This window comes from Merops nubicus, unplaced genomic scaffold, assembly GCF_000691845.1.
Source record: "Merops nubicus isolate BGI_N331 unplaced genomic scaffold, ASM69184v1 scaffold15645, whole genome shotgun sequence".
Taxonomy (NCBI): domain Eukaryota; kingdom Metazoa; phylum Chordata; class Aves; order Coraciiformes; family Meropidae; genus Merops; species Merops nubicus.
Genome location: NW_008610387.1, coordinates 1 through 14388, shown reverse-complemented (window position 1 = coordinate 14388; position 14388 = coordinate 1). Strand labels below are relative to the sequence as shown.

The 14388-nt window shown below is 42.8% G+C and overlaps 1 protein-coding gene across 1 annotated transcript; it reads left to right on the top strand.

Moving 5' to 3' along the window:
- Positions 1 to 565: 565 nt before the first annotated feature.
- On the top strand, positions 566 to 4763 carry LOC103773537 (transmembrane and coiled-coil domains protein 1-like; the record flags this gene model as incomplete). Its single annotated transcript, XM_008940908.1, has 3 exons — positions 566 to 627; positions 3198 to 3906; positions 4723 to 4763. Coding segments are annotated over exons 2-3 (584 nt in total), but the record flags the coding sequence as incomplete, so codon positions are not given.
- Positions 4764 to 14388: the final 9625 nt, after the last annotated feature.

Genomic DNA, 14388 nt, shown 5'->3' with positions numbered 1-14388 from the left:
GCTCTGCCCCTGGGGCTGGGCTGCGCGGGGCTGGGGTCTGTGGGGACCGCGGGCTGGTGCTGGGACGCACAGCAGTGGTTCAGCCAAGGTGCCAGAGGCTTTCCTGTGGAATTAACTCAGAGGTGCTCCTGTTTCAAAGTGCTCACAGCTCTCACCTCCTGTTAGGTGAACTCCAAATAAACAAGAGCAAGCTGTATGACCTGTGCCCAAAACACTTGAATGGCTAGACAGGAGGAGAAAATAAAACCTGTCTGAGCTTGCAGGCTGGAGCCCTGAAATCTACCTGTGCTTCCAGCACATACTGATGGCCAGAAACCCCAAGACAAAATGTTCTTTCACAAGAACTTCTTGATTAACTCTGTACGATTCAGTTTTAACTTCAGTTATATTCCTTAACCCTTCAGTTGGTTGAAAGAGTTTATAATAGCCCGGCTTCCAGAGGAACTAGCATTTAAAGGGGGTGGGGTGGGGAGTGTAATTGGAAGTTGACAACCATGCTCACTTTGTTGTTTGTGTACGTCTTTCCTCCCATTTCCAAGAACTGCATCTCATACCAAATTTCTTTTGCAGTTTTGTTCAGTGGAGGGACTGCTGTATGTCAGCCATGCTAAAGGGCAAGTGATGGAGGCAAGTACTAGTTTATATATTCACACTTACCTAATACTGTTTTTGCCGGTTTCTCCTTTTGCACTGCTTTGTTTGCCAGTGCTGCTGTGAAATAAGTGCACAAATGAAGGACTATATTAGCGTGTTTTGGGCTATAATAATGTTATAACATCTGCTCAGTGTGACTTGTGTATGGAATTGTGAATTTTGTCTCTGATTTAATGTATTCTCATATAAGTAAGAAGTGTATACTTTTGAACTTCACGCTACAAAGTACTCAATTTCCTTCCTCAAACAGAACATAAAGGAATTATAATCAGGGGGGAAAAAAAGCAAGAACAAAACTTGAATCCTAATGCAAATTAAATGTGCTAATTAATTCTGCTGATTCACAGTTGTTCTCATTTATGAGTAGCTTTTTCCCCAGAAGTAGATACTAGGACAAATAGATAGTTTTGAGGATCTTCACACCAGATACACAATTTGAAAAGCTCTTTTCAGTCTCATAGCAGACTCGCCATATGAATATGAAATATGAATAGGCAGATAACCCTAATGCTCCTTACAGGAGCCTCTGAAGTGACTCTGACTCTTATTTTTAAGAAAGGTCTTTAAGGTCAGCAATATTACCAGTGGTAATCTGGAGAGAAAGTGTGCAGGAGATCAAAAAGATACTGGTTAGAGAGTATATTTGGCATCTTTGATAAGAACTACAGTTTTTCAGTGAGCCCTGACTGAAAAATTAATACTGAGGGTGTTAGCTAAAAATGAAAAAGGCAGTTATGGGTCAACTGTCACATCTGTATTATACACGCCAAATAATTTTGGAACTCTTGCTTTTTAGCCCATGAAGTTTGTTCACCAAACCATTTGGTCTGTTGGATGAAAAGGAAAATCTAGTTTTGCCTTTTTATCCCCACAACTTAAATTGAGTGGAGACCTGCAATTCAACTTTCTGGAAAACCTGTTACATGAGAAAGAAAGAAAAAATTAAGAAAGAGCAAGCTCAAGAGTCAAAATATAGTACTAGTCATAAAGGCATATGAAGCCATTTCAGAAAGTGCCAAGTATGTGAAAATAAAAGGTAGGTTACATGGTTTTTTCAATCTACCGCACGATCTCTGTATGACTGTGGGTAAATATATTTTTCTGGGATGTAGTTTATTACTTTGCATTTAACATGCTATTGATTAAACCAATATATTTAGACTCAATGCTTATGGCATGTTCAAAGTACTGAGATAAAATCCTGTATGATTCTAGTGTTTTGCTTTCTTGAAGTACTGAATTTCATCTTGCCTCCAGCTGATGGCAATGACATTTGAAAAAAGGAGAGCGTGAGGCAGCTCTTCTGATATTTTTGGATGCCAGTTTGGAAGGCATTTTGGAATATCTGTTTAACCCATTGTCAGGTTTCAGATGCACAAAATTGAGAGCTCTTTAATTGTAACCTCAATGCATTATATTTCTGCAGCTGTTTTAAGATAAAGATCAATGCTCTCAAATCCCAAACGTATGTGGCATTTCAAATAAGATTTTTTTTTTTTAAAGCACAGCCTGCTTTCTGCCAAGATTGAGGTAGACCTCTGTGATCTGGTTTCTGCACTTACAGAAGCCTAATCTGAGCTTTCTCCTGCGAGAAAACAATGATCAGCTTCCAAGCATGTGATCTCATGATGCTGATGTGAAACCCTTTAAGATACTGTGCCCTTCTTCCTCCCTTCCTCGTTCCTTTGCTGTACTTCTCCAGTAGTGTGTTGCTATAGAAGTGCTCAGCTGCAATGTCATGTAACCAGCTCCTGCTGGAGGCCAGCTGATCAGTAAGGTTGAGCTCTCTTGGAGAAAATCTGCGTGTTTCCTCTGCTTGAGACTGAGCTGCATGTACGTGGTGCTGCTCCCTTTCAGATTGGTTGCTTAATCTACTTTTAAAAAGGCATTTTGTTTTCTCTGAGAGCCATGGACAAGACTGCGCCAATGGACACCATTTCACTTGCCTGTTCTTGCTTGAAGACAGCTTTTTGACATCTAGTTTCCAGTGCTGTCAGTGGATGTTGGCAGTAATAAACCATTACTTACTATTTGGAAATTAATAACTGATTTGGAAATGTTCTGTTTTCTTGCATATATTAAATACTGTGAAGTTAGGCGTTCTACAGGAAAATCCAGGTAGGCAGACCAGACATTACATTTGAAGCACAAAGTACCAGAACTTTGTCAAGGAATTCTGCCAGAGAGACTAACATGCTTTTCAGAAGTTTAACATCATGTTTTGTTAGATGTTACAATGGGCTTGTTCTTAATAAACAAAACCCCACTGGTTTTTCCTTGCTTCTCCCCCTTTTGAACAGCCTTTTTACCTTTCTCGGTTTCCTGTACCCTCTGTGCTGGGCTTCTTCCCCTAGGCAATGAATGACTTGCCTCATACAAGCTTTGGCTTCTTTGTACAGCCTAGAGGCAACTAATACCACATGGAGGGATGCTTGGAAAGCTGATACGTTTTGTTTTGTTAATGGCATGTTTTGCGCATTGGATTTTTTAACCCGCTACATTCTGCATGGATATTTAATAATGACTCTTTTGTTTAACATTAGATAAGCATGAGATCACCGTGGCACAGCTGCATGTGTAGTCACTCATGAAGCAATTGCACACCTAATTGGCTGACAATCTTGGCATTTTTAAAACAAACACGAGCCTTTTAAAGACAGGGGACATACTTATGTATGAATAGTCAAATAAACCTGTTGGGTATCATCAATGGAGCCCTCTGGCACTGAACAATTGTATGATGACCCTGATCCTGGAGGCAGATCCCAAGATCAAGAGACCAAAAAACAACATGAATCGGAGCAAAAATTATCCAAAATAACCCATAATGCTTTGGAGAACATTAATGTGATTGGTCAAGGCTTGAAGCACCTTTTCCAGCATCAGCGCAGGAGGTCGTCTGTTTCTCCGCATGATGTTCAGCAAGCTCAGGCTGATCTGGAGCCTGACACGGATTTGGAAAGCCAAAGCGTCTGTGCTGAAATTGATGGTGTCTCCACCCACCCCACAGCTCTGAACCGGGTGCTTCAGCAGATCAGAGTGCCACCCAAAATGAAGAGAGGGACGAGCCTGCACAGCAGGCGGGGCAAGGCAGACGCCCCGAAAGGAAGCCCACAGATCAACAGGAGGTCTGCCCAGGACGTTCAGCCAGGTCGGCCGAGATCGTCGTCTACCACAGATGCTCCCACGAACTTGTCTGTGATGGAGATTGCTTCTTCTATCTGTGTAGGTGGAGAGGAGGCCACAGCAGCAGTAAGTTACTCAGATTTACCTTTGGTCTTTATCGTCTCTTTGTATGTTTTCTTAAGCCTTGTGAATCTTGTTCTTAAAAGCAAGCTGCTTTCAGCAAACACTAATGTTACTGTGTTCAAAAACTTCTTCAGTGAAGCAAAAAAATCTTTTAATCAAAGAGCTTAAAAGATGCAAGCGTTAGTCATTTTCTCACATGGCAGGTGGCTTATTTTACACGTATTTGATCAGCGAAATGAGAGCTACTTTTGGGACACATTAGGTTGGCTGGATGGAACACTACAGTTAAACAAGGAGTGATGGCAGCAGCATCAGCCAGAGTAGTCCTCCTTAGTAGCTGTTAACTAGTTACTGCAACAAAACCTTGCATTTACGTAGATGGCTTTTTTCCTTCCCCTCTTGTTTTATTGTGTCTCTTATGAAAGTGAGGAACTCTGGTGTGAGCGAGGGGTGCTGCCAGTAGGCTGTTGAGAAGCGCTGGGGACACTGGTGCAGCCTGGGACCGAGCTGCAGTGCTGGACTGTCTGAGCCTGATTTAGATCAGCCTGGCTGCTGTGCTGATACAGGATCTGTGCTGTCTTTTTTAGTTTTGTCTATCCTGTGTGGAAAAAGCATGCCCTGAAATGAGGACCTCTGTTCTGTGACGCGTTCTTGTGCAGCTACGCGTATCTGCTTTCTGATGATCCCAAATAGTAGTTTGTTTTACCAGCTCTCTTCTTTCCCACTTCAGTTTAGTTGAGTCACTCCTTTTTTTTGAAAAACTAAGTTTCAGATTTAACTTCAGCTATAACAGGTATATGTTCCTAAAATTCTTTGCAGGCTTATTCACTGGAGGATAAACCCTTTGATAAGGATAGGAGGTATTGTAAAACAGGTGTCCGGTGGTTTGGTGTTTGTTGTTGGTTTTGTTTTGTTTTTTTTTTTTTTTTCTTTGACAGAACCGAGTGAAAAACTTAGCTAGAGCAGCTCTCAAGTTTGTTTGTAGTTTAGTCAAATTTTCTAAAGGAAAATGTGGGTTCAAGCTGTCTCTATTTAGGCCAATAACTGTAATTTCAGTGTTTGAGCGTTTATGCTTGATTATTGGCTTTTGTTAAAGATAACACTCTGCCCAGAGGTCTGATGAAACAAGATTCCTTGATTGTGCATAGTCCTGAGTGGGCTCAGGAAACCTTAACTGACCTCAGACTCATCAGCCTTTTCTAAGTAAGCTAAAGACAAAAGCCTCAAGTTGTGTAGGCTACAGTTTGCTTCAGGGATTTGACATGCTGGAGTGTGTCCTCAAGCTGCGGCAGTACTGATTCTGGCCGTGTCCGTACTGACAGACATACGCTCACAAGACAAGTATGGCCTCTAGTTCTACAGCATTAAAGATGCAATTAGATGGCCCATTGTTCAGCATCCTGCAGTTGTACTTTCATGTGATGTATTTTTTTTTCTTTTATGAAGAAGACTATATTTGAGGTTACTTAATCCCATGTAGTCTTTTCCCACCCCAGTCCTGCCTGAAACTTTCTTGTATGCCCGCAGAGGATGAGTACAGGCCTAATTTGTGAATGTATCTGTAACCAGCCTCAGCTGTGATCAGGGTCGATTAGTGTCTGAAGGGACATCTGGTTCTATCTAAGGATGGTGATATGAAACAAACAGATGTTCCAAATAACCAAGTGGGTAAGGGAAAACAAAAAGTGCTGTGAATTCCAAACAGTGACTTTCTCTGCCGTGTAAAATATCAAAACAAGCAAGAAAGGCCCTTTGGGAGCTGCTTTTAAGCTGAGACTCTTGCTCTCTCCGTTGATCTGAGCCCAGACCGATGGACTGACATCCCAGATTCACTTTGGAACTGCTTCATCTCTGTGGACCTCTCTGGTTATGCAGACACTTGCCTGAGCCCAGCTGCCAGCCTTGCAGCTGGTGTGCTGGCCTTGCCTGGGTGGTGCGTGAGCTGCTCGCTCACTGGGGGGGCTCTTCATCCCGCTGGCAGGCAGCTCCCTGGGGGTTCCCTGCTGCTGGAGGCACATCAGGGGCCCTGGCTGACTTCTCACTGCCCTGGACGAGGCTGCCAGGTCAGCTGCTGGGGCTGTGATGTCCTGCGCTCCCAGAGATGTTTTGGCAGCGGATGTCTGGCTCATGTCTCAGTTCACAGGCAGGGTCACTTCATGTGTTTAGATACTGTGTTATATTTAGACATTGTTTTTTGACAAACCTGAATGCCTCCAGAGAAGGACACTAATTTTTGGATAACAGTAAATCCATTATTTGCCAAGAACTCAAAAAGACTTTTCAGGAAAATGTTTGGTTCACAAGTGACCATGAATTTGCTTGTCCCTACCCAGAGCTTGCCTAGATCTCAAGTGCTATGGAGAATGAGACCTAAAATGGGGTGGGGATGCTAGGCACAATCACTGTTAAAGGAGTTAATTTGCACTTCCTTGTAACCTGTTACTACCTTTTGTCTTTTAGCTGATAGTCTGTAGGAGAGGGACCAGAGTTTGAAAGTTGGATTCTTTCTTTCCTAGGAAGTTTTGCTAAGTCCAGGTGACATGTGCCATTTTTTCTCCCAAGAGCTGGTAACAGCACTGTCTCACAATGTGGTACAAGAATTGGAAGAGTTATTCAGGAGCTCAGTGTAACCCTGCAGCTCGAAGTGAGGATCTCTATTCCCACTACTCAAGAAGAGCTAGAGAGACTGAGACTTCTGCAGTATTGCTGTGAGATCTACATAATTTTGGGAGCTGTAATAGTCACATGACCTACCCTTGACTTAACTTGCATGGCAACGACAGTAAAAATTGGAAAAATACAAACGATGTTTTGTTTATGAAGGGCAGGATGCTGTTGGTTTGACATTCTGTGGAAAGCACCTTGTGTGTTGCCCTGTTAACAGAATAGCTTGCAGCTATTCTGATCAGAAGCAGGCTATCTTAGCTCTGGCATGTGTCTGTAGGTATAAGGCTTGAAGTGTGTTGATTCTGCTGGAAACTGCCAATTAGTGGTAGACAACTCACAGGTTAAGTGCAGATGATTATACAGCTTTAAGTAACGTATGACAGTTTTTACTGACTTTATAGTACAAAGATGTAGTGTGTTTAGAAGTCAGCTACATGTAAATTTTAAGTCACTGATTGGATTACTAGCAGAGCTTCTTGGTTTATGATCCAGTGAAATCAAGAAAGCATGATGCAGCCAGTTGTGAAATCAACCTTATAAAAGACATCAGCATTTTTGGCATTTGAGAAGCCAGCTAAGCAGTCAGTCTGCCACACTGTCATAATTTTTTGACTAAAGTAATTAATTGATAGATTGCTAAAACTACAGCTTTGTTCAACAATTTGTGTTGCAAAATTAGTTAAAACACAATTCAGTAAAGAGCCAGGTAAAATCTGAAATTATTAAAGCAAACAGAGATGAAGTGTGAAATCAAACTTTAAATGCTGTCTTTAAGTTATGAAACATCTGAAGTTGTTTTACATAGCATTATTTTAACCCTGAATTTTCCCAGTTTATTTAATCTCATTTGGGGTAAATTACTTAAGGATGCTTAAGAACTATAATTAATTTGTTTTAATTATCTGGCAGATAACATCTAGTAATCAGGGTTGAGAGTCTTCTGGACCCCTGGGTTCTGCTCAAGCCTGCATGGGTTATGGATACATCAAACCTTCACCTGTTTTGTTTGTTTCACATTCACTTACCCAAGACTTGCTTATTTGTCTCTTTCAGCTCTTCATGATCTTATCTTTTAAGTAAGTTTGTTGCCTTTTCTTTTTTTTTCATTAAAACATTACCAATTTTGCTTCTTTGGTTTTGAGGTTTGCTGATGGCAGTGAAGATATGCTGATTTACCTTGCTTCAGCAGGGAGTATTTGCATGAAATGATTTGAAAATATAATAAATTCAACTATAATTGGAAAAATATCACTGTGCTACAGCATTGATCCATCTGTTGTGAAACATATGTGCTATACAAGCTACAAGGACAAAGAAACAACCTATGTAATGGAAAAGTTGTGATTTAGTAATGACAAAAACTGCATGACCTAGGAAATGTAGTCAAGCAATATAATTCTAATTTTTATGATTCATGTCCTCTGTCATCATTTGATCTGCTGGTACCTTTGGCTGTTGTGATGGAGCTGTTTTTGTCTGCAGTAGATGTCTGCCATCTGCCATGGAGCTCCTCTGCCCCCATCAGATGCTCAGTGGTGGACTGGATGAGGCTGCTTTGAGTGCCTCGCTTCCCCCCTTGCCCAGACATCCATGGGGACTGGTGTTGTATCAGAAATCCCTGCTCTGCTTTCCCTGCTTTCTGTTGTGTAGAAGAAACAATGGACATTTTGTTCTTTTTTAATGATTCCTTGTTGCCCTATTGCACATTGAAATTAGTGACAGTATGTTCTGTTGATAAGACAGCATCCTGGAGCAACAATATCATGCTGCAAGGTGTCTGTGGTTATTAGCATTGCTGAAGATTTGCCTGTAGAAGATTTTGCTACATGTAGATGTAGGAAATCAGAAGACTTGGACGGCTGAGAAATTAGCATTCACTTAAATTTTACCAGAGGCATGTAAAAGTCTTCATGGGCTGCTGTGAAACTGTCAGTGCTTCTTGGAATAACAGGAACTTTTTATCTCTTGCAAATGTGTTTGTGAAGCATGGATGAGCAGGAGCCCACGTGCTTCTCTCTAGAGTTTACTGCTGACGTTCAAACCTGTAGAACCCATCCAGACTATTTCCATGGCTTGCATGTTTTTGTGGAGTGGAGCCCTGGGCTTCCCCGTGGGGGCGGGGCGGGGCTGCAGTGGGTTCAGGTGCTGCTGGACCCTGCCTGTGTGAAGGCTCTTCAGAGCTTCAGTAACCTTTGCAATTTATTTGCCTGCTCAGTTGATCCTGCTAGGAGCTGTTACACTTGCTTTTTAACACTAAGTGCTGTTTCTGAGATACAGTTTGGAAAAGGGAAAAAAAAAACCAACTTTATCAGCATGGCCAGGTTGGTAAGTAGCAAAAGCTAAAGAGAAATTTTGTGATTAAATTTCCTCATATACTTAAACTCGGGATCATACTGGCATGAGGCAGCTATGAAGGGCCAGGGCTTCTCAGGGCAAGAAGGAAGGAGTTCATGAAGGAGATCTTGGGACCTGTGTTCTCCAGCCTGCTTGGCAGAACCCCCTGTGGGAAAAAGAGTCTCATGCCTGCCTGATGTGCATGAATGCCGGGGGCAGGTTTTAACCAGGAAAGGAGGCTAAACATATACGTTACTGATATTTTCTGGTCTCTCCTCTATTCTGTCTTTGACTTTAAATTTCTGAAAGCCCTCTACTACTATGTTCCTGTCCTGTTGAAGTTTTGGGTTTTTTCCCCCACCTTTTTTTTTTTCCCTTGGTGTCTTCGTTCCAACTATACTTGCCAGTGTGAAGTCTTGTTTCTAAACATGCTGAGCACAATTTTATAGTTTATACTGCATTCTTAAAAATACCTACAGTCAATGTCTGCCTGTCAGTCCAGATCCAGAGTTTCTGGGGTGCCACAGATTTCTCATTAAGCTTCATTCTTCCTTTTCCAGGAGCTTCCTCTTTCTCCAGCCTGGTTATTTCACATGACAGGGCCAGTTTTCAGGTGACTTCTGATTAGATACACCTACACTTTCCGTGTTTATAATCCTATTACATCTCCCACACTAAATGCACTACCAGGAAGCTTTAGGAGGTTAATCTCCTCAGATTATTGTATCATTAACCCAAGAGGGATTTTTGGTTTGGTTGATTTGGATTTTTTTTCCCCTCTTCATGTTTTATGTGCAGATGCTGCAGAGGTTTGGAGACAAGGGTCTTTATTTCTGGTTTATGCTGCAAACCCCCCTGAGCAAGGTCAGGACGCAGTGTGGTGTGGAGGTCCCTGGGTGATGGGGTCAGACTCAGGAACTTAATACATTGTCATGGCTGCTTGCAAAGGCAGTAGAGCTCCCTGCTTAGTGTGGTGCTAGAATTTTGAAGACGTTCTTTTTCTTTACAAAAAAAGCATTAATACTCTTCTGTATCTGTGCAGTGTTAGTTTGTGGAGACCAGGGGTAGGTCAGGGGCAGCTGGCAGAGTTAAAGAGGGGTGGGATGGTCCCTTTCACGTAAATGCTGAGAACTGTGGTACTGTTTTAAGTTCACTCTGGTTGAGATTGTAAGTGTTAATTCATGTTTGTGTGGTTTTCCAAAATAATGAGTACTGGGTGAGCCTGATTCTGTGTGGTGCTGAGATCACCTGCTCCCAGTGGGAATTAAGGACATTGAGTACTTTGTGGCATAAGGGAGAGTAAATTCTTAATCCTCTGCACGCAAAATATTTTTAGTTCACAGCATTGTTTTGTTCTCTGAATTTGTGGTTGAAATAGAAGGGCAAAATGTTATCCCAAAACCACAGATTGGATTTGGTTTAAAACCTCATTTACATACACTTGCAAGTGTAGTAATCCTGCTGCATGTTGTCAGGCTTTGTATAGCAACTAAGCAATGAGATTGTCATAGCATGGAAAATAATTTAATAATTAAAGTCTTACCAAGATACTTCACTTGGTTTTGTATTTCAAGTGGGCTAAATTTAAATATTTTTTCATAAATGTTCTCTTGTGAAGGCAGCCCACTGAGCTGAGTAATTTGGATTGTGATGGTTTGGAAATGATTGAGCCTCCATGGGTCTCTCTTTGGTTTACTGTACTTTCAGAGCTTTTGTGGGTTAATGAATTACACCTGAAGAGGTGGACTAAGAGAACAGTATTCAGTTCCAGAGATACTTTGGTGGGAAATTGTGTCCCCCTGAACTGATATCAGTGCCATGACATGAAGGTGCATTGCCCTGCAGCGGGTGCCTGTGAAGTTAATTCCGGGGATCTGATGTTTGCTTTCACAAAGAGAGTGGGATTTCTGAATGACGTCCTGCTCCCTTCTCTGCTTGCAGGAGATGTGTGGGAATGAATAATCCCCAATAAAGGGAAGCGTTACCCTGAAGTCTTACCATAATTTCAGTAGAAATATAAATACTTAAGGCACTTTCAGGCAGTTGCTGTGCCTGCAGTGCCGAGTGGCCAGCGTGCCAGTGCGGTGACCTGAGCAGGTTTGTCCCTTGGGATGGGGAGGTGTGCTTGATGTGCCCCTTCTGTCTGCCTCTCTGCTCCTATACCCCGGACAAGTTGTTACATCCTTCTCTTCAACATTTGAAACCTTATTGGCATGCACTAACTGGATAATAAATGTACTAAAACCAGCCATTTTCTTTAGCTTAGATGACAGCTGTGCAGAGCAGAAGTATAGTGAACAGCCAGCACGTGATCAAAAAGGTAACAGTTGGATATGAGAGGAATAAAGTCAGGATTGCCTCAAAGAAACAAAACCATTAAGAGTATTAAAATAACAGAATGGAAGAATGGAGGTAGTCTCATTCTCTTTTGAATTGAAAGAAGGGTAAAAGACCCATCCACTTCTGCTAGGACTGGCATATCTATAGATGTCCATGCTGGAATAATGAAGTCTCTTGACATTGTTAGAGGTTTATGGAAAAAATGCAAAAATCAATCCTACTGAAATGGAAATCATTACAAACGTGGAACACCTTGGGGTTTTTTTTTTGCCACTGAGATCCTTATAGTGTCTGTTGTCGTCTGGGCTTGAACATGCCAAGCATCGGTGCTGGAGCAAGGTGGTAGTGAGGCCAAGTTTGTTCATTCAGGGTTTCTGTGGAGTGAATGGCTTTGGAATAGTTGATGAAAGCATTTGGCTGACACCTGCTGGTATCACTAAAAAGACAGACCAGCCTGAGTTAATATAGTACCAAATAGTTTAATGGATTTGCACCTTTTTGCCTTCATAGGCCCAGATATTCCCGGGTTGCTATTTGCTTGCCCCAGAGTTACAGGACTGATAGGAATAAATATTTGCTGTCCTGCTGGGAGATCCCAGTAGGGCAGCTTCCTGGGGCACCATTCGTTTCACTTCTGTTGCCTCCTGAGAACTTCCTGTGCCCTCATCCTCTTTTCAGTTTTGATGATCAGTTTTCATAAATATTTCTTTTATCTCTGGATTTAAGTCTGTGTTCTATTACTGTCCACATTTTGAAAAAGGACTACTTGTCCTTGCAGAGTAACAGCTTCCAGTCTTTAGTTTGCAGCCTCTTCAATATTTTCCACTGGTGATGTTGACCTCGTGAGTATCAAAAACCTACTAATAGTAGGCTTGCTTCTCTTGGTTACTCCTAAAGACTTTTGAGGTACCCACACCAGTATGCAAACTACATGTTCACATGAACAAGGTAGTGTTTGACTGTGCCACCCCTTCAGTTTGCGCAGCAGAGTTGTGGAAGAGTGAACAGTTTCCCAACAGTAAATAGTCTTTTAAAGCAGTAATTTATTTGCCAGAAATATTTTTTATAAATTCTTTTGTCCTAATCGCCATGCAAAACACCTGGGACAGCCACCTGTGAAAAGACAAAAGATGGATTTTTTTTTAAAGTAATGTTTAAACTGTTTGGAAAGTCTACCGTGGCTATGAGCAATATGTCTTAGACCTGTAGAAGGTCACTTAGGTTTTAACACATTTATGAAAAGAGCAAGCAGTCTTCTTAACATCATACTGCAATGTTTGTTCTCCCATTCAGCTTTTGTAGGTGGTAAACGTTTTTGAAATTTTTTCATAACTGATCCCAAGTAAAACATTTTGCAGCTTTGGCTGGTAAGACTGGTTTTGTATGGAAAATGGTATTTGTCAGATAAATAGATGAGGCTAGTTACAAGCCCTTCTGGAAACGAGATGTGTGGGTTTACTTCCAGTACGTGCAGCTGAATCATGTTGAAGCAGCACTAATCTTGCCGAGTTACTCTGAAGGGAGAGCTTTTGCTCACTTGGGAGGTGAAGTAGGAGTTACCTGTATCCTGACAATGAGGCCTCACGGAATGGACTGGTGTACATGGAGCATTTCAGGACAACTGCAGCCTGTTCTCTTTCTGAACAGGGGTGTTGCAGGGCCCAGGAGGCACAGGGCTGGGCTCCCGGCGGGTGCTGCGGCTCGGCGGGACAGCCAGCACTGCTCTGCTCCTGCCCTGCGCAGCGCAGACCCGAGCCTGGCCCTTTGCACGGGGCTAGGGTTGCATTGTTTGCATCTTGCAACAAGATAAGATACTGGCAGGTCACTGTAATGACTTAATGGCAGATTGAGATAGGACTAGGCTGGGGATTGTTTCACAAGCACAAAAAATTAATCTTCAGTCACTTAGTTGCTCTGACAGACCATGCTGTATCAGGCACTGCTTTTCTCTGGCGGGTACCAGTAACCTTTGTGAAGCACAGCACAGCAGTGTTGTGGGGCTCAAAGTCTGGTTTATGGGCAAAGAGGACACATGTTATATGTAAGGAGAGCCCAGAATTTAATTTTGGCATAATAAAAATCTTAAGACTCTAATAATTATTAATCCAGATCTAATTATGTCTGAAAAATAATAATTAAAAAGCAGTGCTGTTAAAATTGTTACACATGCTTCTTAGTTTATAAGCCCTTTATTTGGATTCTGCTCACCCTTTCACTGCCTTTCTGGGTCCTACTGCATATTTAGTTCTGATCAGGGTGGAAGCATGTGGGCATTGTACCTGGTTGTCAACATCTGGAATCTTGCACTGGACTGGTGGCTAAAGCAATGGGGAAATGCACTGAACAAAGTTTATCCATGTCATCTTTAACCTGATCTCCTTTTATGACCAGGTGACCCACCTAGTCCATGAGGGAAAAGCAGTGGATGTTGTCTACCTGGGCTTCAGGAAGGCCTTTGACACCACCTCCCACAGCCTTCTGCTGGAGAAGCTGGGGTCTCATGGCATAGACAGGTGGGCTCTCTGCAGGGTTAAAAACTGGCTGGATGGCCGAGCCCAGAGAGTTGGGGTGAATGGATTTAAATCTAGTCAGCAGCCGGTCATAAGCGGTGCTCCCCAGGGCTGTTTTGGGGCCAGCCTCATTTAATATCTTTATCAGTGACCTGGATCAGGAGATGGAGTGCACCCTCACTGAGTTCACAGATGGCACCAAACTGAGTGGGGGTGTTGATCAGTTTGAGGGTCAGGAGGCTCTGCAGGGGGATCTGGACAGTCTGAATTGACAGGCCGAGATCAGCTGCATGAGGTTCAGTGAGGCCAAGGGCTGGGTCCTGCACTTTGGTCTTAGCCACCCCAAGCAACGCTACAGGCTTGGGGATGAGTGGTTGGGAAGCTGCCTGGGGGAAAAGGCCCTGGGGGTGCTGGTGGCCAGCTGGCTGAACATGAGCCAGCAGTGTGCCCAGGTGCCCAAGAGGGCCAACAGCATCCTGGCCTGGATCAGAAAGGATGTGACCAGCAGGAGCAGGGAAGTGATTGTGCCCCTGTACTCAGCACTGGGGAGGCCACAGCTTGAATACTGGGTTCAGTTTTGGGCACCACAGGATAAGAAGGACGCTGAGGTGCGTCCCCCTCCTTGCCGCTTCCC